The sequence below is a fragment of the Corvus kubaryi genome, unplaced genomic scaffold (assembly GCF_017639235.1).
Source record: "Corvus kubaryi isolate FWS band 111438036 unplaced genomic scaffold, C.kubaryi_AGA036_p1.0 65298, whole genome shotgun sequence".
Classification (NCBI taxonomy): Eukaryota; Metazoa; Chordata; class Aves; order Passeriformes; family Corvidae; genus Corvus; species Corvus kubaryi.
In genome coordinates this window covers 69,295-95,672 of record NW_024581901.1, presented here as the reverse complement: position 1 = coordinate 95,672, position 26,378 = coordinate 69,295, and the positions used below count along the sequence as shown (strand labels likewise).

General features: G+C 42.3%; 1 protein-coding gene across 1 annotated transcript; it reads right to left on the bottom strand.

The window, feature by feature from the left end:
• Positions 1–13,269: 13,269 nt before the first annotated feature.
• LOC121673260 (calmodulin-1) lies at positions 13,270–25,023 on the bottom strand. Its single transcript, XM_042046421.1, has 6 exons — positions 24,812–25,023; positions 21,752–21,782; positions 20,677–20,820; positions 18,516–18,622; positions 16,924–17,059; positions 13,270–16,692 (listed from the first exon to the last, which is right to left on the bottom strand). The coding sequence occupies exons 1-6, from the start codon at positions 24,812–24,814 to the stop codon at positions 16,664–16,666; spliced, it is 450 nt and encodes a 149-aa protein (XP_041902355.1). The 5' UTR covers positions 24,815–25,023; the 3' UTR covers positions 13,270–16,663.
• Between the last annotated feature and the right edge of the window lie 1,355 nt (positions 25,024–26,378).

Genomic DNA, 26,378 nt, shown 5'->3' with positions numbered 1-26,378 from the left:
AGCTGTAGTACAACTGCATGCCAGGAAACCAGCAGCAGAAGCAAGTGCTGCAGACAGGAGGAATGTGGGAGAGGTACCAAGAACCAGGTCTGCACATGAAGGACTAGGCTGGCTCCCAGCAGGACAGCATCTCCGTGGACTGTTACTTTCTTAAGATTCAAGTGCATGCCATCTTTTCCTGTGTGGTCTTGCACACAATGTTCATTTCCAGAAGGAGGTTGCCAGACACAGACAGAGCTCAATCCCTGATGTTTTCTGTGTGAATAAAGAGTGGAGGAAAAAGTGTGTGTCCTCCTGTTTCCCATGCCTCATTAGACAGGTGTCCAGGTCCTCAGAAAGACCTCTATGGTCATAGCAGCAGGCTGTCTATCTTGAAATACTACTTTTTTTTTCTTTTTTGTTTGAATACATATGCATAGTAAAAAACACAACAGCCCAATTTGTAGGTCTTTTCTTAAGTTGCATGGCTTGCAGTAGCCATGAACCAAGCAAACCAGGAGATTAAGCAAGTGTGAGGAGAGCAAGAAAAATCCAGAAAAGAACAGCAAGAAGAGTACAGTAATTGCTTTTCAAATCCAACAAAGATGGTCTGGACAAACATCAGTCTAATTGGAGCAACTCTTCAGTATTTTATTCCAAATAAATAAGCTGTCCAACTCTATTATTTGTGACATTGTGTATTTGTTCCAATGATCTTTACTGGGTAATGGGACTGCACTGCTTTGTGTCTTTTCATTCCAAATGACTAAAACAAGCTTTGTAAAACCTCCCCAGAAAAACATGATGTCCTGTTAAATCACTACTCCAATATGATTATAAAAACCCCTGACTCTTACTACTCTGTTAGTTTGTCATAAGCTGTAATAAAGCAGAGCAATAACTAGCCAGCACAAAAGAATGAGCATTTCCAGCAAAAGTGCAGAGAAGCATATAGGACATAATTTGTGTTCTGCAGAGCCTCAAGCCAGCCAGAGGCTGACACTCTCCCTCTCGCTGACTTCACTAGAAATGTCTCAGCATCTCATAGGATTGCAGAGCACCTGGTAATATCAACCTCATCAGTGCAGTTCCAAGTACTCAGTGTTCACATCAGCTGTTAACATAAATTGTAGTTGAGGGGATGCAGTACTTGGTAAGAGCTAATTCAAACACTGGTGAACACCTTCACTGGGTCAAAAAGGGTGCACCCACTCAGCCACCCGTGAAGGTATCATATCATAGCCATGTGGATGAAGCCATGTAAAATGATTTTGCAATATTTCCATATCATAAAATATGTACATACCTTGAATCCACCACTAAGCCATCCACAGAGCTTTTTGAACTGTCTTTAGGACCTGACCAAACCCCAGGTCCTGAGCCTTCTTTGATGCTAGGACCACTTTTATAGCACCCAATTACAGCTGTTTTTCTTATTTTAATTAACCAATTTCTTAATAGCAACAAGATACTTGTTAGACACGCATGCATTTCACTGTGAGGAGATAATGGCACAATAAATTTTGAAAATTCATTTGGTCTGTGACCTTGCATCCTCTAACATCATCCAAGTAGGCACTGGATTTACAGAATAGCACTGCATTGCCTGCAGCATCCAGACACCTAAGCCCTTGCACTTCACACAGAGACACTCATTAAAAACTGGCCTGATAGAGTGGAAATAAAATAAAAACAAAACATGGAAACTGTTGTTGCAAAGTAAAAAGTGGCCCAAAAAGGGCAATTCCAGTAGTACATTTGTTAATGTAAGGCAAAATTACAACTCTAATGGAGACTTTCAGTAGGAATCATAAATGAGCAATGAAGATACTGGTCTTTTCAAGTGCCACATGGTTCAGTAGAGAACTCACACCATTTTAATGAACAATTTGTTAAAGAGAAGAGACATAGACAATTTTTTCCTCAATTAAAGTCAATGGGATTGTATGTATAAGTCAACTATAACTTGAAGTGACATTCTTTAAATACTGATTGAAATTCTGTATTGATACATCTGTTGTTCTAATAATTTTATTCTTTGTGAGTGCAAAATTCCCTTTTTTCATCATAGCACACTACATTGCCTAAACACATCAAGAAAACATACAGAATTTCAAAATTATGCACTGTACAAAGTTTTTAAAACTGACTGCAAACCCAATGCCATCTCAGCAACCTTATTCAGAGGGAACTGGGGGGAGACTGATTACTTCTCTATTCATCAAGGGAAGTCTTGAATACCTAAGAAAGAGGCTGGATTTTTTTCCAAAATAATTGCCATTCTGCAGTTTCTGTTCTCTTTTCAACTGAGATATTACTGACTTTGAAAACCTGGCCCCTGGATAGTCTGCAAGGTATGAGTTAAACTAGAGAAAATATTTTATATAACTTTATATTAACCCTAGTGTTGTACAATGAGGTGATTAGGACACCTCACATATATTCACATATCCTGGAACTTGTCCACTTGAACACTTTGCATTTAATTTCTTTGTTAATTTTCTTTTTAAAGGAAAAAAAAAAAAAACACTTATGGGTGAAGGCATAAAGATGATAGTCAAACTCCCCCATAATATTAATGTTGGAGGGTGACTAACCGAAATGTATTTTCTTCAAAATTGATGTTTCTCTTTTCATTTTATTTTCTAAGTTAGGAAGGTGTGAGAAAAGGAGATTGTAATGGAAGCTCGGTTTCATTCTTGACCACAGCAGGCACTGGGAAGATCTCACTATGATTTATGTGCATATATCTGGTATTTAATTTCCTTATCTTTTTAAATGAGCTGTGAATAATTCAGGAAATGACTGTTTGGATAACAGAGTTTGTGCACCCCTGAAGATTGAAATCTTCTAATTACCCCATAACAGATACAGCTTGGAAGTCGTAACACCAGGTTTCCTTATCCCACCTACCCACAGCCCAGGGCTCATCCCTATGCATGAGCCCTTTGCTATCCAGCTCCCAATTAGTTCTCAGCTTGTCCTTCAAGACATCCAACAAGGCTGACAGTGAAGATAACATTCATAAGAGGCCACTTGCCCTAGGGGAAGTCAACTGTCACTATCAAACTTGTTCCAGCAAAAAATTAAATATTTGGCATATGATAATAACATACCTGTCACTATTGCCTCAGATCAGCCTTCAACCTCACCAGAGAGAGGGTCATAAATCCTTATTGAGCTCTTCATTTTATTTCCCAGTAAGTCCTCCTCTTTGAGCATTAGCTCTTGAGCTCATTGACCTGAGTACACACTTAAGAAACTCTGTTAGTTATCTAAAAAAAGATAAAATTAAGACAGGCAGAAGCTGAGTTAATCACTTGGACATATGGAAATAATGTGACAATGCTGTTTATATGCAGGCAGGCAGTTCCCCAATAGCATCACTGCAAAACACTCAGGGTTTTTAAACTGGGAAAAAACCCCAAAACAAAAGAAGGGAGATATCCATGAGATAGCCAGAATTTGATGGACTTGATTGAAAGCTCTTCTGCTTAGTTTGCAGTGGGCATAATGAGCATGATCTGTAATTGCTACACAATATTTAAAAACAAAGGCCAAATTAAAGCCAAAAAACAAGAAAATTTTTCAGTTAGGTAAGGAAGGCTGGTTGGACAAAGGAAAAACAATGATTTTGCCATAAAACTCTTCTTGAAATACACTATAATGGACAGTCCTGGCTGCTTAACTTCTCTTCAAGTGCCGTAAGGGAGGTGAGAGATAGGCTTGGTTTTGGTGTTTGGAGATTCAGGTCACCACATAGTCTACTCCATTTGGTAAGGCTTGAGCAAAAATTAGCCATTTTTTTTCTCCCATGGCTACTCACAGAGTGGTGGCTCCAGAGCTGTGCTCTTCTGATGCCAGGAAAGCTTTCATTTCCAAGGTGGGTTTATGTGGGGACCCTCCTACCCATTTGTCCTTCTAGAATTATCCCTTGATTTAAATGACTTTTATTTTCTGGCATTTGCTTTCCTGGTAATTTTTATAGAGACCAATCATAAAAGTATTAAAGATGTTCATATTGATCCAGAAAGGAAAAATCCAGGAACCACCTGACTGACACAATATAAACAGCTGGGGGATGGGGAGGTTTAAAGGCGTAAAATTTCTCTTTGCGCATGAATATCAAACATACTGTGTTTCACTTGATTAACAAGAGAGAGGCCAGTAATTAAGTTTAAATCTGAATTTGCCAATTGTTTTTGATGGTTCAGCTGCCAGTGTTTCATTCACAAAGCTGCATACAGCCAGCATCCAGTCGTAAGATGTTTCCTTCCCTGCATTTATATACCCAGGCGGCAGCACTGGGAGCTGCCAAGCAGAGACCAGTTTCCTCCAGTCCTTCCCACCTGCCAGCGTGCAAATGTCCTGCCACATTTCCCTGGGCAGTTGGGTGCCGTGGGCCAGTGAGCTGCAGGTGCCAGGTTTGGGGAACCAATCAGCTGGCCACAGGATCTGGCCCGGTGGCTGCTGTGCTCCTGTGGGCACAGGGAAGTTTTGGCTGGGCAGGAAGGAACCAGCTCCATGGCTGACTTCCTTGTGAAGGACAATAAAAGCAGTGAGGGAGCTCACACCAGCCTGTTTGCTTGAATAATGATATCAACAATAACAATAACTCCCCTTTTCCAGCCCACTTCTGTGGAGCAGCCAGAATGGACTTTAAGGATGTAATTCCCAGCAGCCGGAGCATTGTGTGGGGCTCCCACGGTTGGTTTAGGCTGGACTCATCAGCTGCCAGTGCTGATGTGAGCTGCAGAGTGCTTGGCACAGGCTGCAAAACCTGCCCAGAAAGGTACTGGTGCCCATCAGGTACCTGAGCCCAAGTCTCCAGCAGGCCAGCATGTGTGCCACGACAGCAGTGAGTCCCTGCCCCTCCACAAAGGGTGACAATGAGGACACTTGGCGAAACCTTGCTGGTTGAGCAGGTCCTGGTCACCACTGCAACATATGGAGGCTCGGACTCCGTTTGCAGGGTGGCCTGTAGAGCCATGTCCTTAAACTTCACAGCTGTGTGTCCTCAGCCTGCTGAAAACGAGGACATCTCTTTAGCAGCTGGAGTATCACCAGACTGGGAGACAGTAGGTCCCCTGCCATAGCAACACCCACGAAAGGGAAATAGGCAACCATAGGTGAGGCAACATTTCAGGGAGGTCTCCTCTGCAGACTGAGAGCAGACATTTGCTGGCAGTAACTCAACTTGCAAGTCGCATCTGAGCTGATGAACTTGAGCTGGATGCTTCAGCACCATATTCCTTTCTCTAGGCCATTTCCTAAAATATTCAAAATGAGGAAAGTGCTTGCATTTGATTTTGCCACTAAGTGTTAATTTGGGACCTGCTATACCTTCTTTGTAGTCTCTGTTTCACTCTGTTTTAAAACTGGTGGGATGAAATAGAAAAATAGGCCTAGAGGTTAAAAAAGGAACTGGAAAATATAGTTCTGTCTTTTAAACCACTCATAACTGTTCTGTTATGTTTTAAGCTCTCATCTGACAGTTTTCAGTCAACCAGCTCATATTCAAGCTTAGTCACTTGTAAGGTTTCAGTCCTAAGCTGTGGTCTGCTAATATTTTAAAAATTGAGGAGAACCACTTGTGGGCAATAACTGGATATAGAGAAAACACCCTAAGAAATAGTACCCAGCTTGGAAACATGGATTGCAGCACAGGACACAGAGTCAGCTTTGAAGACTAGGCAGAAAGCCAAGCCATCCCTAGTCATGGCTGGAACTGGAAGCACAAAGGATTGCATCCCACTCCTCCCAAGTCACTGTTCCCTAAACCCTTGCTCAGCTTAATGCAGGCTGTGGCAGCTTTGCCTCTGCAGCAGGGCTGCTATCATTTGTTGTAGGTTGCATTCCCAAGGCCATTTGCATGTTTCACGTTTTTTTAATCTATTTTAGATCTTCCCTCACACACTTCTGCCCCCGCTTGCCTCTATTCTCTGCAGGGATTCTCCCAGAGCTGGCTCCACAGAAATCTCTCATCATCCTTAGCAGAGCTCTTCTGTGTGAGTGCTTTGCCAAACACACTCGTCTTTTATTCCTCCCTAAGTCCATCAGTCAGGCTTTTCTACCTTTGTTTATATCAGTAACACCTTTTCCCTTTTAAACCTTTCTTCTCCTTTTATAGAGGGTATAATAAAAAAATACGTTAAACTACAAAACCTCATTTTGTAAAACCTTGTCTGACCTAGATCGCCAGAATCCAAGAAATTCTGAGCTAATGGTGAATCTGCCTTGTTCAGCTAATCATGCCTAATTGCCAGAGTTCACGGGCACTGAGTTGTCAGTGTAGGAACAGAACAAAATGATCACAGATTGGTGCTTTCACTGGTTTGTGCTGAAAAGAGTGATGAAGTTTTCTTATTTGGAAACATAAAATTGAGATAAAATTTGCTGGAAGGTGATAAATTTGCAAAATGGGTCAAATCCCAGACTGAAATATTTAACAGCAACCTATTCACTCAGCAGGGTGTATACCCAATTCATTAGAAAATCTGCACATAAGAGGACTGTGCCAATCTAATAGAGTAAAACTGAAGACATTAAATAAATTCCCAAACTAGCAGTCAACAGTGTGCAGCCAGCAATAGATCTTAAATAATGGTTCCATTTTCTCACCAATTCAGCTGTGTGACCTAATGCTGCTTCCAATTGCTATTGTATTAACTGTTCATATTAATTTAATCTAGAATTTGGTCAAGACAATACCTGGCATGTTGCAAATCACTAAAAATACCTACACTGCCATACAAGTAGATTATATGACCTCTGGGTAATATCTTAGGAACTAAAGCTGCATGTGAGATTCAGTATTGTTCTAGTAATTAACAATCTGCAAACAGATTCGCTTCATACTTCATCCTTGAACTAATAACATAATTTGACTGGCAGTGTGAAGTAGCTTGCATGTGATGGACATTAATTGTGAATAAGAACCTGAACTCTTCCCTATTCTATTAAAGAGAGAAACATTGAATTACATTCCATTATTTCATAGTAAGCAATGTACTGAAAAAGTCTAAAAAAGGTACCTAGCTAGATACATTTTATTAAATATTACTTTTTCATTTATACATACTCACTAGTGGCAACAGCTTTGCTATGAAGAAGCTTTTTGCCACATCAGAGAAGGAAGGTTATTTTCCCCCAAATAGCAACTGCCTACAGTATGGAATCAGGTCTAATGTGTTTAAGTACAGAGTACTAAAATGACATTATTGTGAATGTTGCTTCATGAAACTTCAAACTACCACAATAATTTAATATCAGTGCAATAAACCTTTATGTGACTTTTTGTGCAGGCATACTTCTGCAATTGAGAGCTTCTTGTACTTCTTCTGTGTGGGTACTCCTGCAGTAGTTTAGCAAATAGTAACTGATGTCCTAATCTAAAGCTGCCTATTAACAGAATTAGGTTCAATGAGGTGGTCTTTGTAGAATAGGTAAATTGTGCCATGACATATAAGAAGAGATGGAGATTAGGTAAGAAGGGAAGACAAAGGGAGAGGAGAGTTGGTAGGAGAAGAGGGTTGGGAGGGATCTCTGTGTCAGTCCCTGGTATCACTTTCCTCCCTGTCTCACACTTATTCTGCACCACATTAAAGCCCTAAGTCCAAAACTTAGTGTCCAAACCTCTGCTGGCAACAACCCATGTGCAAAGACTCTCTTATAAATCTGCCACATTTTAGGCTCAAGATGGCTGGTTATCAGTGGCGGATGAAGTGAGTGCTTAAGCTTACCTCTAGTATGATGCTGCTCAGAAGTGGACAGTGAGGCTCTTCTTGATTGCAGGAAGACATGAGAGTGGTGCAGAAGATATGAGAGTGGGGCACTCCACGTTTACAAAAGCAGTAACTCTTCTAAGACAAAAGCAGCATTTCAGGAAAGTGGTGAGGCAGAGCAGTGGAGCCTCGCAGCCAGCACTCATAACCAAGGTAGACTCCCAAAAGCTGCCTAACCCTGGACTAAGTATCCCCAGCTTGAAGCTCGGGGCAACCTCCTCTGTATCTTCTTCTTTTGCAACCACAGCTCTCTGCTGCTGTGAGTCAGACAAGTCGGGAAGGCTCAGATCCACACCTGCAACCTGGGGCCTGAGCAGAGCGCAGGAATACTATCTTCTATGCCCTGACCTGAGTGATCGCCCTGTTTTAGGCAACACAGAGGATAAAGTTGCTTGGTGAGAAATCAACTAGTTAGGACAGAAAGTTGGTGCTTGTGAGATCTGAAAGAAGATGTATCATCGGCAGCCCTCACTAGTGAGAGAAACAGATGGGCTGATGTACTGGTTTGGGCTGAGGTAGAGTTCGTTTTCTTCATAGTTGCTCATATGGTGCTCAGTTTTGGACTTGTGAGACACAAAAAATGTTGATAACAAAGGGATGCTTTAGCTATCACTGAGCAGTGCTTGCACATCATCAAGACTTTTTTAGCCTCTCACCCTACCCCACCAGCGAGCAGGCTGGGGGTGCACAGAGACTGGGGGGGAACGCAGCCAGGAGAGCCGACTTCAACTGTCCAAAGGGCACTGCCCAGAGAAATCATGGATGCCCCATCCCTGGCAGTGTTCAAGGCCAGGCTGGATGGGGCATTGAGCAACCTGGTCTAGTGGAAGACGGGTTGGAACTAGATGATCTTTTAGATTTCTTCCAACTCAAACCATTCTATGATATCCCATACCATATGGCATCATGCTCAGCAACAATATCTGGGGGAAGAAGGAAGAGGGGATGTTGTTGGAGTTACTGTGTTTGCTTTCTCAAATAATCGTTATGTGGGATAGAGCCCTTCTTTCCTATGGATGGCTGAACACCTCCCTGCCCATGGGGAGTAATGAATTAATTCCTTGTTTTGCTTTATTTGTGCATGTGTCTTTTACTTTCCTGATCAAATTCTCTATATCTCAACCCACGAATTTTCTCACTTCTATTCTTCTGATTCTCTCCCCCATCCCACTGGGGAGGGGAGCTGAGTGGGGCTGAGTTCCCAATTAGGGTTAGCCAGAGATGAAAACTGAGAGCAGAGATGAAAAAGGAGCAAGGACTGTGGGACAAGGAAACCTGGTAAAGTCTGAGAGGCACAAGCTGGGCCTGACATGGGTAGGGAATAAAATGGAGAGGAAGGGGGCAGGCAGGACAGGAAGAGGGCAGGAGGTATGGGATCATAGTTACAGGGGATGAGTGGAAAAGCTTAGGACCATTAAAGCACAGCCTCCTGCAGAGCCCTGAGCTGCTCCCATGGTCCTGAATCCACCTTCCCTCTGCAAACCCGTGGGCAAAGTGCTCCCTCCCCATGTTTGGTTGGCTGAGGAAGCTGAAGAGCTTTGGTTGCTGTCCCTCTCCTACCTCAAGAGGTCACAGAGATCTGTGCCAAACCCAATGGCAGCAGCTCAGATAATGACTCACTGGGGTGTCACCATGATGCCACACAACCAAGTTTCCTGTGCTGGGGGTGTAGTTCTGCTTTCCCTTTTGTCGTAGTAAATTACAGGATTGAAACAGCAATGAAAGTACAAAGTTACGCTGGAAAGCACAAAGTGCTGGAATTGAGGGGTTTTGCCACTTTTATTCCCCTACTTTCCTTTCACAAGCCATCACCACCACCCTATTTTGTGGTCCTAGCATGAAATCACCCTGTTTTTTTCAGTTTGTTCTCTTCCCTGCTGCTCAGGATGTGAATCAGTGTGGTGCAATGAAAGAAATGTTGCATAGTTGATGTCTTTTCTTCTTTTGCATGAACAATGCAATGCATAGTGAGTGATATAGGGGCTGAAAGAAGCAAGCTGACCTGCTGGGCAATGCAGGCCACTGCTGCCCTGGAAAACAAGTGCTCGTGGTCTCTGCGTGGAGCCCGGTGTGGGGTGGGATGGACCGCTCAGACTCAGCTGTCTATAGGCTGTTGCTTCCTCCAGGCACGTTGGACAACAATGGTCTGACCCAGAAGTTTAGACTGGTTTTCCGACTTGAAAGATGCTCATACTGACAAGGTGTCTTTGTACCACACATAAGGCACGATTATGATTCTGACAAATGAAAATGTCTCAGACTGATCTCTCAGAAATACTGCTTTGGACTTCAGTGCACCTCAGCTCCTTTGTTTGGTGAGGATAAAGCATGTCCTCAATTCACTGCGTGTCCTTAAAAGAAACCAGCATTTGTGAAGCACTCAGATACCTAAGTGTCATAGGAAAATAGTAATTCTGACTTTGGAACAAGACCTGGGTAGTGGGTAGTGACTAGGGTATGGATGGAATGTTGCATTCAAAAGGAAAGTTGCAGTGAAATATTCAATACACTGATAGAAAGATGCTGAGGGCAGTATAGAATGAGACAAGACAGTGTCACAATGTTTTGCAAACACATTTGCAATAGGCCAGTCTGGAGTTTCATGGACAACCTTCATTGTCTGTTTTTTTTAAATTTTGAGTACTTAGTTTTGTAACCCTAAGACCATTTTTGTGCAATAGTATTTTCCAAGTGTGCAAGTGTTTAATATAGAAAATAATAACCTGAGCTATTTAAGAAATTGCCTTCCTCTATAAATTAATTTGATGGAAAATAAATCAAAATAAATTTTCGCACTTTAGCTACGCTTTTGTAACTGTACCATAGAGAAAGATATCTTTTTTGGTACTAAAAATATGTTTTACTGACTTTACTCATTGAATCTACTTGTCTTTAATTCATCTGTGTAAGGTGGACAGCATCACGCACACTGATTGTCAGGGCATCTGGTATATTTGTGTAGGAATTTTTATTTATTAATATCTAAATAAACAAATGAGTTATTAGGAAATATCCATCAAATTTCTTGTCAAAACCCCTGAGAGACTAATTTTAATTGATATTGCACAGAGATTCCTAGAGGGCTAAATAATCTGGGCTAAAATTTCACTTCACAAGATAGTCAGTAAAATCCTTCTGAAATCGTGGTTGTATTTTGTCTCCTAACAGAGTGTCTGGAGGAAATTATTCTTTTTAATATATTTTTTAAGAAAGCTGAGAATAAGCAGAGCACATTTGGCAAGTTCTGAACAGAGCAGCCTTACAACTTTTCCAGGTTGCATATTTTCAGGTAAATGTGAATTTAGCATGGAGCAGGGGGAGTTATGGGGGACCAGAAAAACCAGACAAACAGAGTAACAGCACCACTGCTAAAAAAACTTAATGCCCAGGGAGCCCACAGTTAAATATTTATAGCCTTATGGACAACAAATACTCTGCAAGACAAGACCACAAAGCAATATCATGCACAGGTATTCTTTTTGCTCTCCCTCTATCCATTTCTTTCACCTTACCTTTTTTCAGAACACTTATTACACTGGCAGCATTATTATTGCCAATCCCACTGCAAACTAGTAAACTGGGGAATGCTTTTTAATGCCTTTTTATGGATTCAGTTGATTCCTATTCAAACACTGTGTTCATTTTAAATGCTGCAAATTTTAGGGCAAGCATGACTTCTGTTCAGGAATCTGTTTTTCAAATGCATCATATTTAGAGATCTAGAAATAAAAAATATTCAGAAATAATTTTAATTAATTTTTAGATGATTAGAACAGTTTTCATATTGTACTTCAACCACTATTTTAGGAGGGTTTTTTTTGTCAGGAAAAGCCTGCACTATGAATAATTCTTTCAGTATTTCTGTGGATGCCAACTTCTAAGGCAACTGAAATGAAAGCAGCTCTTCAGAGGAGATCTGTGCAGTATTTCCCAGTCAATGAAACTTCCATGAAAGATCAAAACAAGAAGACACCACAAATGAGGCAGTGGTACCCACGGCCAGGCAGATCTAGCTTTGTCCATCACCCAGAGGGATGCTGGAAAGGACAACTTGCAACCTCTTTTTGAGGGTCACTGGTGGCAATGCTGGCACACCTGCTTCTCAGCTATGGGAAATTTTGGATGTGGGAGAAATTTAACCCCCTGCTGCAATACACTATTTTTTGTATTAAATGTTTGTGGTTTTTTCTCCTGGAGTTTAATAGTTTGAGGGCCAAAAGGGCTGTGCTGTACTCTGAAGTGTGCTCTGCTCCCAGTTACAGTCAGCAGTTGGATAGAGCGTGACACACTCATTTACTGCTAGGTAACAACTGTGCTTAATCATCTATGAGACTGCAAGAGGTTCTCTTGGTGTCTACCTAATCAGCAGCTCTGCCATTTACTGGGATACTTGTTCATTTCAGTGCATAACCCAATTTATTACTACAAAAGAAATTACCAACTCTTTCAAATATCCTCTGACTGCTTCCCTAGGATACTCACTGATAGGGGTTCTTAGAAAATATAAAATCTGCTAAGTACTTGAGCCTTCATGCAAAGTTTCTATAGCAAACAACATCAAGAATCTTTGGAACCCCAGTTCTTTACACAATTCATCATGTAATTCATTAGTTCACAATCTTTTGTGATTTCAAAAAATCCCAATACCATTAATATTTTGGAATTGCAATGCTGTTAGCAAAAAAATCCCCACACAACTTGATACGTTTGTCTTGCTGATTTTAAAGATCCACCCACCCTACTTGAAAGTGTACCATTTGGTTTCCTAAATGTCAGTCAAGAGAACCAGGGCATCAGTCTTCACTGCCCATGTTCACTTGACAGTTGTATGTCTTGTGTATCAGAAGAACATGCTGTGGTTCTACCAGGCCTATGTCAGATTTCACTTGGTAAATTGAAAAAAAGCCCCTAACAATAAAACACCATAACTTAAACCAACAAAACCCCCCCATGAACAAACACACAAACCAAAAAAACTCCAAAACAAAACCATGAAACAAAAAGAACTCAAACCCTAATTAGATTGCAGCAAAACAAATGTTCCAGTTAGTTTCATGGCAGGGGAAAACCGAGCTCTATTAACTCCGGTATTTCTAAACCCCAAGACTGTGATTTTAGTTTAGGATGTTGTCATCTGGGAACAAGAATCTGCATTCACATCACACACATGCTGCAATCAGGGACCAGGACACAACTTCACCCTACTCCACACTGCCCTGGGCAGGGTGCAGGGACTGGCAGCACTGTCCATGGCCCACAGATCAGCCCCACACCCACATGTGCATCTAAGGCATCAATAAGTTATAGGGTCCTTTCTTGAACAGCTTTTTATGATGTCTGTGCTTCTGAAGCTGTGCAAGTGTGACAAATGGTTGGGGGAACTTTCTACATCAGTAGCCCTCCCCACCCCTTGCTCCAGCCCACCCCAGCAAACAGAACAAATGCCCCATACCTGGAGACATTTTGATGCCTGAATTATTAATAAAATAAGCATGATAATGAATAATCTATGTTAAGCATTTTCTTACCCTTTATTTTTTCATTATGATCAGAAGAGGAATATGATTAACAGCAGTTTAAACTTTAGCAGTACAAGTTCAGTATTAAATATAAAACTACACTGCAAGTTGATGTGTTTTAAAAATGGTTACGTATACTCTAGCCTTAAATTTATGTATCAAATACAAGTAACTCAATTGTTTCTTGCCTTGACAATTAACATATCTAACAGGTTTCAACAAGCCAGATATCCATCTTTTTCATTAAAAAAAATAAGCAAGCACACCAACTCTTATTCATAGCAAGGAGGGTAAAGACTCAACACTTTCCTGAGTGTTGTGCAAATAATAACAGGTTCAAGAAAGTCAGTTAAATAAATGTAATGATAAATCTAAAGCTAAGCTGGAGGACCTTTTGATTAACTTCATATTTCATATATTATTTGCATCAGTTGAGAGCAACATGAGTTACAGAACTTCCATGAAAACAAGCCACTTACAAGCAGGTGTTCAAGCTTGATCAGTTTATTAAAAGGATTATATGACACGGTTGCCTGCAATAGCAGGGGACTGGATCTGATGACCCAGGAAGTTCTTTCCAGTCCCATGTTTCTAAGCCATGCACCAAGTGTATCCAGCCCACACTTTCACATTTGGAAAAAGCCAAAGCCACACACACACACTCACAGGAAAAAAAAATTAAAAAAAAAAAAAAAAAAAAAAAAAAAAAAAAAAAAAGAAGAAGACCTTGATGACACCATTTCATTTTTCTATTCACTATGCAGAAGGGAACAGAGCTTAAGTCCTGTACAGAGGATACATTTACTCGAGGTTGATGTGGTACTGAAGTCAGTTAATAATTAGATACCTCCAGGCAGATTCAGTTACAGGGCATACCAACACTGCACACTGCCAGACAATTTCTAATCAAGCCAAGAACCTCTTGCAGGATGAGGTCTCTGCTAGCAAGCACAGAGCACACTGAGTAAGCTAAAAGCAGCTTTCTTAGGTGAACTACCCTACCAACCATGAGTGAATGACAGATGGTAAGAAGCATTTACCTACTAGACAAGATCTCTGCACACTCAGGCAGAAGTAATTAGTTCAGAGCCGCAACCATTGTTCCTACCTTGCCTGTCTCTTGAGTACATTCTCTTTAAAAGCTGGTCTACAGAATCAGTGCAGCCATTCTCAAGCACTACTAAAGTAGCAGTTTGCAGCTGCTATGCAAGACTCTACTTTCAAATGTTAGTCAGACATTCCTATCATTGAGGCCAGTTTGCCAGGACAGCATTCACAGCCACAGCAATAAGCCTTTGCAACAAATAGGTATCTAAGCAATTGCCTACATTCAGCCCATCTAACTTTTAGGCACTTGGTTAAGGTGTCTGGGTCCCTTGTCACCCCGAACTCCCCCCACCCCCCCAGAGGGGAGAAAAAAAAAAAAAAAAAAAAAAAAACAAAAAATCACTGAAGGCAGGTAGTCTCAATTGCCTTCTGGAGGTGTCTCTTGACCCCCACTGAGCAAACCAAGTTCTTAACACACGCACCTCAGTTAGACAGGATGAATGGAGACTTGCATCTCTTCCTAGAGATAATATCAATACTCTCCAAAACCAAATGCAATCAAGCAATTATGGTTTGCAACCCATTACATTTGGAAACAAAAACTTAGTCGGTAATTATGCTGCAGTCCCTCCCTCCCAAGCATAAAAGCCTTCCACATGGAGGCTCTGCTTAAAAAAAATAAGAAAAAAGAAAGATAAGCATTCTTCTTTCAGACAAAGAAGAGTGCACACGGATGCTTTGCCACTCATTCATGGGAAAGCTGAAGGATCAGAGAACACTTATTCAGAGAACTGGAATGACTAAGCACTGCTAGTGCATGCAAAGCAGAAGTAACAAGATCATTTTTAAATTAACCCTAGTCCTCTTCTCCACCCCACAAAATTCATGCAAGTGTTTGAGAAGATAAGTCAAGACATAATAGCCCCAGTTTCCAAAAAGGCTTAGTTTGGTTTTTTTAATACATATTGTAAAATGTCCTTTTGTTTTCTTTCTGCGGGTAGATAAATGCATTTTTGGCATGTTTGAGAATCACAGATATCTATGAAGTCCATGCTGTTTAAATTCTCCAACTAGTTTTTATATCCTGTCAAAAAAACATAAGCAACCTATACATGTTTCCCCAGTATTGACATGCATGCTCAGAGCTCTCCACTGTAGTGAAATGAGGTGTTACTTCTGTGCTGATAGTTGACGAGTCAGCATTACACGACTTTGAGACCAACTAAATTAACATTGTCGTAATATGAAAGGCAAGCACAAGTTCATTTATTTATAGCAAAGGTCTTGGGTTACAGGAGGTCAGTTCTTGCCATCTTGAAAAGATAGGGGATAACTTATTGCATACATGTGCATTATAATTTAGCAGCAAGTCATTCATAGAAACACTTCCCTCCTACTGTTTTTGGTTTATTATCTCAATTATATATATATATTTTAACTTTACAAAGCATTTAACACCACCTTTAAGTTAATGGTCTTTTATTGGAAAAAAAAGACTAGCATTTACAACTTGGAATGGACATAAATTGTAATATCTTGAACAGCAATGTTGATAGTTGTGCTGAAGTCCACAGGCTACTCCGCCAGCTCCAAGTCATGGTACAGAAGGTTTTAAAAATATGAGAGTCCAAAGATGCTCCCTTGGTGAAGGTTTCTTTTAAAAATTTTGTGAACGGTAACAGCCTGACACCCGTTTCACTATAGTGCAATGCAGACAATGTTAAACCAACCAGTATTTTAAAACAGACATGCCATCCATAGTTAAGATCATCCTATTTTTGGAGCACACTGCTACGTACAGGAGAACCACTCAACCTTTAGGGCATTTTCTTTAAGTTTTACATCCTTCAACCATTTTGCTGCATACCATCCTGAGGTATAAACCAATTTTAAAGTAAACCAGCTATGACAATTTATACTACAAATTGAACTAGAATCCACTGTTGAACAAAAGAGTGGATCCTTTAGTTTTTTTTTTTTCCTTTTAATACACATGTCTGACTGTGCTCAATTGTCAAGCTGCATGCATGAAAAACTGGCCAGCCCAAACAGTGTAATAGTCATTAGCAAATGGAACTTTCGAGTTCACTAAGTGCTTCCTTTTTTTTTTATTTTCAAGGTAGTACAATTATTTATATTGTAAAACTGATGTTTAACTTTATCTTTTGGGGACAGGACCACCAACCATTACATGCAGTTTGTGGACAGAAGGTAATTTGACATTCAGTTTTGCTATACAGAAACAGAATGAATAAATGAACATTTTTTTGCAAGAGGTAAGTAAAAGATTCAATTTGATTCTTCTAGAGGAAAAAAGGTGTAAAGGAGGTCTCTTCACTTTGCAGTCATCATCTGTACGAATTCTGAAAAGATAAAAAGTCACTGTGATTTACTGTCTCCAGAGTACTTCAAGTCAAAAATGTCTTAAACACAGTTGGCATAAAAAAAGGCACCTTTCACAGCATCTAAGGTTTTGTCCACAGAAGCAGACAAACAAATAAACTAGTGTCTCAAGTATTAAAAATTAATGCCCTATGCAACAGGCTTTTCTCAGTCTGAATAATGGTGTTAAGTAAAGATAATCATCTTTTTACCTTCATAGTTGACTTGCCCATCCCCATCAATGTCTGCTTCTCTGATCATTTCATCTACTTCTTCATCTGTTAGCTTTTCTCCTAAGTTTGTCATAACATGGCGTAGTTCTGCTGCACTGATATAGCCATTGCCATCCTACGAGAAAAGTGTTACACAAGACCATGAACAACAATCCTGACATGGACTAACTTGGAACCTACACCTAGGTTTCCAGTCGTCACTGCTTCTGAAGTAGCCTTATGGCTTATGCTTATGAAGTAGCCTTGGGACAGATGTACAGACCTGGCACACTGTACATACTGCAATATATATTAGTTCCACTGCCTTCTGAGGCATGCATGACACCATATCCTTCTACACAATTATTGTGCTGTAATAACAACTGCATGCTTGACTTGTACTTGTGATAAGGTATTTTTAATGTTTTTAAAGAGCTTTCAAAAATAAACACAGAAACAAAACCAAAGAAGTTTTTGTTTAGTCTTTGCTGCCTAAGCAAGGCAAAAAAGAGACCCATTTCCCACCAGCAAGAATGAAGTCAACTTTCTCTTCTGTGTTAACACTACCTATATAACCAGACTGCAGCTGGCTATGTTAGGCTTCTTGGATAAGATGATATAGAACAAATCAAAGAAAGTATTTAAATTTTACTCAAAAGGAGTTTTGAGAAGTTTTATGGCAAAACTGAGAAGAGAAATTGATGCTTCTAAGCCAGTGTCCCCATTTATAATATCCAAACCTAAAGCTCACCCTGAGCCACTTCAGTAATTCCATACACTGAACAAGTGCACTGTCTTAGAGCAGGATATAGCTATCACCAGTAGATAACCTACCTCAGTGGCTTTAAATACTAATCTAGTCTGCAAAAATATCCCCAAATTTTCAGCAAAGTGCTGCAGACTGACACTTTTTTCTATAAAAAGTAGTAGTAAGGTCTTCTTCCATACATGTGTGTGCATCGGTTTTACAGCTGCACCAGACATTACTCAACACAATTCTTGTATAACATCTGTCATATCCAAACAACCCAAACAGGGGAACCCCTGTTCTAGAAAACTGACACATGCCCACCCAGGTATTCTTAAGCAAGGTCAAGGGAGCCAAGCTCTTGAGTTTTTACAAAAGCAATCTCAAGGTTTATATGTTGAAAACAGAACTTTGTGTCCCTCTAAATACTGATGACATCATCTTGACTTCAAAAGCTTCCATAAGGTAGTATAAAACCTCATGCATCCACACAAATGTTTTCCCATTACCCCCAAAGTCAAAAGATACAGAAAAATTCCCCTCCTCTACCCACACATCTCAAAAAAACCCCACGCTCCCCCAAGCATTAAGTTCTGCTAATCTGTTTCTAAGGAAAGGCCAGAAATGTTTTTTTTAGGATGAGCCTAAAGCTTAGACCTTGCTGTATAAAGCAAGTAGAAGCAGGCTGCAACAGTTCTGGTTCTACATTCAGAACCATCTCTGCTCTGTTTCCAATTCCTCTGCCTCTCCTAGAGAACTCCTCCTAGAGAAGAAGGGAGAAAACACTGAGGAAAATATAGATATCATTATTGCTTTTGAAGACTAGCTGTCCTTTTATTAATACCTTGTCAAAGACTCGGAATGCCTCACGGATTTCTTCCTCGCTGTCTGTGTCCTTCATTTTTCTGGCCATCATGGTTAAAAATTCAGGGAAGTCGATAGTGCCATTGCCTTAATAAAAAGAAACTTTCAAAAATTAAACTTCCACGCTTTTCTTCATTAACAAAAAAAAAAAAGAAAAAAAAATCTGGCATTTAACTTAGCCAGGGACAAGACTAACAGATCCTGTTAAGTGTTCTTATAGACTAACTGGTTCTTCTCTCTAAATTGCTACCACTGCCTTTTTTGTTATTACAACATGCAGTAGCCACAGCAGCCACTTGTTTCAGCACAGAATCAGCCACTGCCTTCTCTCCAGGTCAAGCCACACCATTTGCCACTGAAGCTGCAAGTAAAATGTCACACTGATGCTTCAAGATTAACCAATAATGAGACTTATCTTTACCTCAAATTGCTCCCACAAAATTAACCTTTTAATGTCTTTATAATCTCCCAATTGTTGTGGGATACTCCAGGAAGAAAATATATTAAAATGGCATTACAAACCCAGGTTACCTAGTATTTGGGAAAAAATCACACTTCACTAAACTGTTCATAAATACTTTTTTCTTTCTAAAAATCAACTACCTTATCAACCAAAGTTGCACACCACAAAAGCAACATACCATTTTAAGGGGCAACAAGGATCTGCAAATTCCAGTGAGTAAGAAAAGCTGCCATTATTTGTTATTACTGATAAGCTTAGCTGTAGGTGTTCTTATGGGTATTTTACTGCAAAACTGGAAGTCCCTGCTGACATCCAGGCCTCACCTCTAAGATTAAGCTTTAATTCAAATCACAGATTTAAATTTCAGGCTGCTCAAAGCTAGGAAAAAGTGGTATGGTGAAGAAACTAGATTTTTAGTCAGGATTCAGCTCTATATGCCAAAAGGCACATTAAGTAGTTCACAAAAACCACATTAAACAGTTCACTGTGCAACTAAGATCTACCCATTGATTTAAAGAAGCATACAAATTCATTGTGCAAGTACAGCTAAGAAGCTAAACAAATACAGTTTAAGAAAATCCTTGCATCCTAGGAATGCCAGCCTGAGACATACAAAGCTATTTATCATCCTGGCCAGCTTTCTGTACCAGTTAAATATGAACACAGGTCTCACACTGAGTTTTGAAAAAATCCTCATTGAACATGTAGAAGAGTAGCAAAGCATTCTGTGTAACCCAAATTTAAACAGTTGGGCAGGCATACTTATCTGAAATCCTCAGTCTCCTGTTTTAAATCCACCAGAGCAATATTCTGTCTGCAGCCTAAAGCCACTATACACAAACTCTACATACCACTGCAGACTCTGAAGCTTTTCAGTTTCTGCAAAGACTTAGCAATTAAGGTCAACTTACACTTCTAACAAAGTAGTTTAATTGATATGGCCTGATAATCCAATAATTTATACTCTTGTCAATACACTTCCACTTTTCTTTCACAAAAAGGTTAAAAGAAAAATCACTATCACAACCAACATACAAGACCAAAGGCTTGACATCACTGAGCAGGTGAAGTATTATTCCTTTTCAAAACTGTTAGCCTATGTGGAGTTCAGAAACACAGTATGTAGCTACCCTTTCTGGTGTTCATTTAAAATAATTCTGTTAGCCTTGATATGGGAAGGGTTTTCTGCCTTTGCCTCCAATAGTCCCTCTCCATCTATTAGGGATTTAATGCATTAGATAGACTATAGAGTGTCTTCCTGTTGTGCTAAACATTCCAAGAATTGAAAACACTATTCCACTCCTAACACATTTTTTGCCTTAGCCAAAACCACAGACATTGGTAAAGCTATCAAAACCAACATGGGCTGACAAAACATATACAGAAAAGCTGGATGGAAAGACAGGTTAATGGCAGGTCAGGGAAAGTCAGATAGCAATAGGAAGCCTGTGACCCATAAAATATTAAAGACAAATAGCATAACTTTGTCTCTGCCCATTGCCTGTTTTTACTCTCATGAATACTGCTAGCATCTTTGACATCCTTCTGAGTTTAGATTCTATCCAGCATTTTGAAACTGCTTTAAGAGATCTATGTCACAGTCTTCCCTATGCAGTTTAAGCCTAGGTGTGGAGGTCATACATATTAAAGATGATCACAGCACCTTCCCAACACTTACCATCAGCATCTACCTCGTTGATCATATCCTGCAATTCTGCTTCTGTTGGATTTTGACCCAGTGACCTCATGACAGTTCCCAGTTCTTTTGTTGTGATAGTACCATCACCATCTTTGTCAAATAGGGAAAAGGCTTCCTTGAATTCTAGAGGCAGAAACAGTCCCAGTGTTTAGAGACATTACCAGCATGAGAAAACTGCAGACTAAAAATGCACTCCATTGACAAAGCCTGGTACAAGTCTAAGAAACATTTTCTCTTTTTATCTAACTGTCCCTGTATTGAGAAAATCAACACTCTCAAGCACAAATAAAAAATTATTTACAGTACCAGCACAATTTCCACAGTAAATTCAAATTTATTTCATGTGGCTATTATCTGCATTGCAACTCTGTAATTCATTTCCATGCATCTGCATCTTGCCTGAGGCACAGTTGTTCCACAAACAGCAGCTGTTTGAAGTAAGTGAAAGGAGCCACTGGGTTCCCTTTACAATTAAGACTTACAGGAACAAAAGTGTTGTGACTTATTTTTAAGTCAGCAGACAATAAGAATTAGCGTCAGCCACAAGTGGGGGACTGGTCTCCAGAAGGTCAAGTAATGCTCCTTCTCCTAACTAGGCTGAAGTACAGCCAGTCCACTAAAAGTTTTATTTAAAAGACACTGGCTTGTAACAATGCTCAATAAACCCATGTGAGGTTTATTTGTTGCTACTTCACTTGTAGTTTATCTTCTCTCTTTAATAGAGTACCTAGGCCTGCTTTGACTCAAAGTAGTTCACTTGAGTCTAGCAATTATTTGTTTGCAAGAAATCTAGCAGAACTTGGCTCAAGTCTGAATATCTAAAAAATAAATCATTATCTGTAGTCCAAGGAATAAGCAGTCTAAATTAAGAGGCAATGAACCAGTAATCTTCCAGAATATTTTTGTCTGGGCTTTTTTAAGTGAGTGCTTTTCAAAAGTGGTAGTACAGATTTAAAATTGTCAAAGACTGTTTTTTCCACTATGCTTGAGATAATATATTTTCTTTTAGTCACAAGAGTTAGCAAAAAAAAAAAATTATCATCAAAACACTTACCAGCAATCTGTTCTTCAGTCAGCTGATCAGCCTACATGAAGAATAGAACATTTTAGAATACTGTTTACCTCTAGCTATGTCAATCCATGAGACACTTCCTTTAAATTTCAGAAGTGATTTACCATTACTTTCACAAAGTCACTTTCAAAACCAGGAATTCTGTCTCTACAAGGAGACTCCACTCACCTACACCATGCAGCTGTTTCCAAAAGCATATAGGCTAACTTGGTTTGAAAATGCACATGAAGAAGCAAACACCATCCTGCAACTTGGTGAATCCAATTTGGTCCAGTGAAGGACAGAGGGCAGGCTCCTTGTAATTGGTCAGAGAGGCATGAAATCCCCAATGCCACGTGTTGGGGTTTCACAGCACATGCCATTCCCAGCGGTGCAGTGCCCCAGCACAGCATGGGCGTATATGCGTGGGCTGCCATGCCGCCCACGGCTCCAGCCCTGCCTGCCCTCCCCACCTCACAGCAGCAGCTTCCAGCCCTCTGCGAGCCCCACAGAAGGGGCTCTGCTGCAATATTACAAATTACATCTCGGTATTAAAGAGATTTTTGCCACCTCTGACAAAGAAAATTACAGTTTTTACGCATCATATTTTTCCATTCAACCAAGCAGTTTAAGGTGCCTCATCTGACATGCAGGTTGTTTCATATATAATTTTAACTGGCAAGATTTAAAATGCCTGCTTATGACCTTCTGTACATCAAGAAGCTACTGCTGCATACAAAGGTATACAGCTCAGCAGGCAATCAAACGGCCTTTCTAGAACTTAAATGTGATAGCCACATCCTTCCAGAAGCCTCTTCCTATGCATGGATAGAGCATCACAAAAAGCTCCACTGTTTGGACTCAAAGGAGCTAACTAATTCTTCATGGAAAAATATGTCTTTTCCTAGTAAGGAAAAAAAAAAAAAGAGGATTTTGCACGCCAAATCACAGATACTGAAGAATACAAGGTACTAACTCGCTTTAAACACATTTTACTGGACAGTTTTTACAAATAGAACAGAGAATTTTGTAGGTCAGAGAAGGCAGGCAAACACTTTGCTCTAAAATATTATTATTTTAGTATAAAAACCATCTAATTGCAGCAAAGAACAACAAATACAATGGAGAATTAATCAGCTATACAATGTTAAGCTCTTGCATATGGGAATAGGGTAGGGTTGAAAATCTGCTTTATATTTTAAGGGGAATACACAGATATCATCTGTAATTAGGCAGGGGGTTTGTTTTAATGTCTGTATGTAATGATTAAACAATTCCCCATTGTGTGTTGGAGGAGGGAGAAAAGGGTAGAACACCGTGCAGTGTGTTGGAGGAGGGAGAAAAGGGTAGAAATGCTAACAGCTAAAGACAGTCTTCTTTAATAACAGCAAAAAGCTTGTGTCCAGCTCGACTTCCTCTACTCTTTGTGACTTTCCAGAAAATGCGAGGTTTCACCTAAAGATTCTCTAAGGAATTTACATAACAGACTCACTGCCCTGCAGAACAGGAAACGGAGCCACACCTTGGCAAAAAACCTCCAGCCCACAGCACTAGTTCATTGCCCCATTAATCGGGGCTTATTGAATGTTTATAAAAATCGTATTTCAAATGAAAAAAAAAAAAACCAACAAAAAAACCCACAAAAAACCCACACAAGAAAACCCCAAAACCTTTGCATACCCGGCGATGCCCGAGGACACAACCCGACCCTACACTGCCGAGGGGTTCACCTTCCCGAGCAACAGGCACAGCCACTACCCCTTACCACAGCTACAGGACAAAGGTACCCAGCCAGGAGCCATCACCCCACCCAGCCAAGTCATCAAATCCTGTCCTGGTGATGTCAGCCTTCTCCTACGGGAAGGGGAGATGGAGAGACAGAGTCGAGGAACACCCAGATTGCCAAAAAGCGATTAGACGTCAGTCTGCAACTGTTTCACTGCTCTCGTAGGAAGCGAAAAATGGCCGGGAAAATCCCAGCCCTTCCTCTTGCTCTCTTTTGTGAGCAGCGCTGGCTGGCTCCACAGCAGCCGGCAGATGATGCGATGCGTTACGGCGGGCATCGCCCGGCCGGCGGGGCGGGAGGCTCGCAGCCCGCCGGCGCAACAGGCGCCCTTCCCGGCCAGCAGCCACCCACTGCTGCAGTGCGTCCCCGTTTCCCCTCCCTCCCTCTCCAGCCGGCGGCCACACCACGTCCTCATCATTCAACAGCGAGGGCGCCCGGGCTCCGCGGCCAGCCTTTCCTCCCCATCGCCTTTCCTCCAGCGGGCGGCTGGGGCAGGAGCTTTTCCCCCACAGCCCGCGGGGAGAGGGAAGGCTGCGCCGCTCCCGCCCCGAGTCCCCCATGCAGGAGCTGGGCCGCTTCCAACCGAGCAACACGCACTGCACCCCGGTCCCCGCGGCCGGGGGGTGCGCGGGGGCCGGGAGGAAGAGGAGGAGACATGATGTAATGCAGACAGCGATGGGCTTCGCCGCCGCGGCTGCGTTTTTTTTTTGGGGGGGGGGGGGTTGGGGGGGACCGGGGGGGGCGCAGTAGCTGCAGCGCGGTGCCCTCCCCCGGCCGCCCCCCCGCTCCCTGCGCAGTGCAGCTGGTGCCGGAGCCGAGCGGGATCCTCGCCCGCAACCCCGCGCCCCGCCCCGCAGCGCGCCCTGCCCGGCGCTGGGGCCATGGCCCCGGGGAGACACGCCCGGCCCTTTCCGCAGGGGAGGGAAGGCGAGGCGGGGTGGGAGGGCGCGGGGCCGGGGCGCCCACACGGCAGGCCCAGGGAAAGGGGAAGGAAGCGGCGGAAGAGGAAGGGCCGCAGCACCGCGGCGATCCCGCGCAAGGCGGCGGGGGGTGGGGAGAGGGAGAGTCCGCAGCCACCAACCCGCTCACCCCGCGGGGACCCGGGCGGGAAGGGCCCCAGCGCGATTCCCCCTCCACCCCTGCTCCTCCCCGGAGACAGCCCGGCTCCACCAACCCGACCGTCCCCAGCTCCGCAGCGAGCGCCCTGCGCACCAGCCCCCGCGCCAGCCCAGGCACCCCGTGCCGCACCCGGCCGGTCGAGCGAGCGAGCCCCCTACCATGGCGCGGCGGCGGCGGGCCCGGCGGCGGCTGCACGAACTGCGCGACCACGAGCGGCGGCGGCGGCTGCTGCCTCCTCCCGGCGCGGCTCACAGAGTGCTCGGGCTGTGAGCCTGCGCCGCCCGCTATATACGTGGGGCTGTATCCCTCCGCCGGAGCGGGGCCCTTTTCCCTCCTCCCCGGCGCGGTATGTGCGAGGTGACTGCGAGGGGCGGCCCTGCCCCCTCGGCGGCCTGGCCCCTCCCCCGGCGGGGCCGCTCCCGCTCCCCGCAGCCCCTCGGCCGAGCGCTCCCAGAGGGGCGAGGGCAGCCCGGTCCCGGTAGTGGCTCTTCGCCGAGCACTGGTGCCGGCGCAGCCCGCGGGGAACTGCCTAACCGCCGGGTCCCCGCCGTTCTCCAGGCTGGAACCCCCGGAGCGAGGGCATCTCAGCCAAGCTGGTGCTCTTTTAATTTTCTAGACAGCATCCTCGCCAGCGGGGCGGGCCTGCGCTCCCCTGGGGAGCCCGGAGGGGCACCTGGAAGAGGACGATGGCGCGGGGACGGGGGGAAACGTTAATAAAGCACTTTTTTTCGGTGACAAGGCGTGTGCGACAGCGACTGTAAAACTACAACGTTGAAGCGAGCACAGCTGCCTTTTTATTAATCATAGGGCTTTTGTCAAGCACCAAAAATCCAGACGACGGCGAAATCCAATCCAGAATCGGATGGTCTGCAACTGAGGTGTCACTTCAGGCTCTTCAGAAGCCTGCAACTGAGAGGCAGCAAAAGCATGTCCTGATGTCAGAGGGTTTTCTTCATTTCTTCCCTGTCAGCTCTGAGGATTTTGTCCACACTGGTAATAACCCAAAAATATATTGTAGTATTCACATTGTACCTCCTTTAACAGGTATGGAAGCACAAACAAATATGGACCCACATTGGAATCTAGGATTTTGGTTCCATTCATGACAGGTTCCCTTAGATTTTTTTTTTTTTTTTTTTTTTTGTAGTTCAAGATATTTTTGGTTGAAGGTTTTAGTTTGGGCCTCTCTCTGGATTGGGAGGCTTGCAGTATTTCCAGTGTGGTCATAATTCTGATAAATCTGCTTGCAGTATAGCAGGAAATCTTTTGAAATTCATTTGTCTATTCTGTTTTTGAAAAATCATGCATACACTTTCAGTGTTTGCAATAAAGACAAAATCAGTTTGGTTCTGTTTAACAGTTTCAATAGCTCTGCTACTGAAGTTACAATTTATTTGCTTGCCTTTCTGGAACATAGTGATAGGTTGGCAAGCACAGCAGTTACCTGTTTGCAATGTAGAGGGATTTCTCAGCAAACAAAATAGCATATTTAACGTGTTATAGTTTGGTTCCCAAACCATTCTAACATTTGTTTAGCAACTACTGTATGAAATGGTGTCAGAAAACCAATTTGTAGCTGGCTAGTGTGCCAATGATAGGTTTACAGACAGCTTCCATTTTAGATGTGGAATGCCCAGCCTCCTATTTTTAATATACTTTTTTTTTCACTACCAAATAGTGATGCTGATTTTTTTTTATTATTATTTTTCTTTTTTCTTTTTTTTT

Excerpts from the sequence above, each read along its gene's own strand:
- LOC121673260 (XM_042046421.1), bottom strand. Across the intron at positions 20,821-21,751 it reads GACTGAAGAACAGATTGCTG|AATTCAAGGAAGCCTTTTCC; the intron begins GTAAGTGTTTTG and ends TTCTGCCTCTAG. Across the intron at positions 16,693-16,923 it reads TGGGCAAGTCAACTATGAAG|AATTCGTACAGATGATGACT; the intron begins GTAAAAAGATGA and ends TTATCTTTTCAG.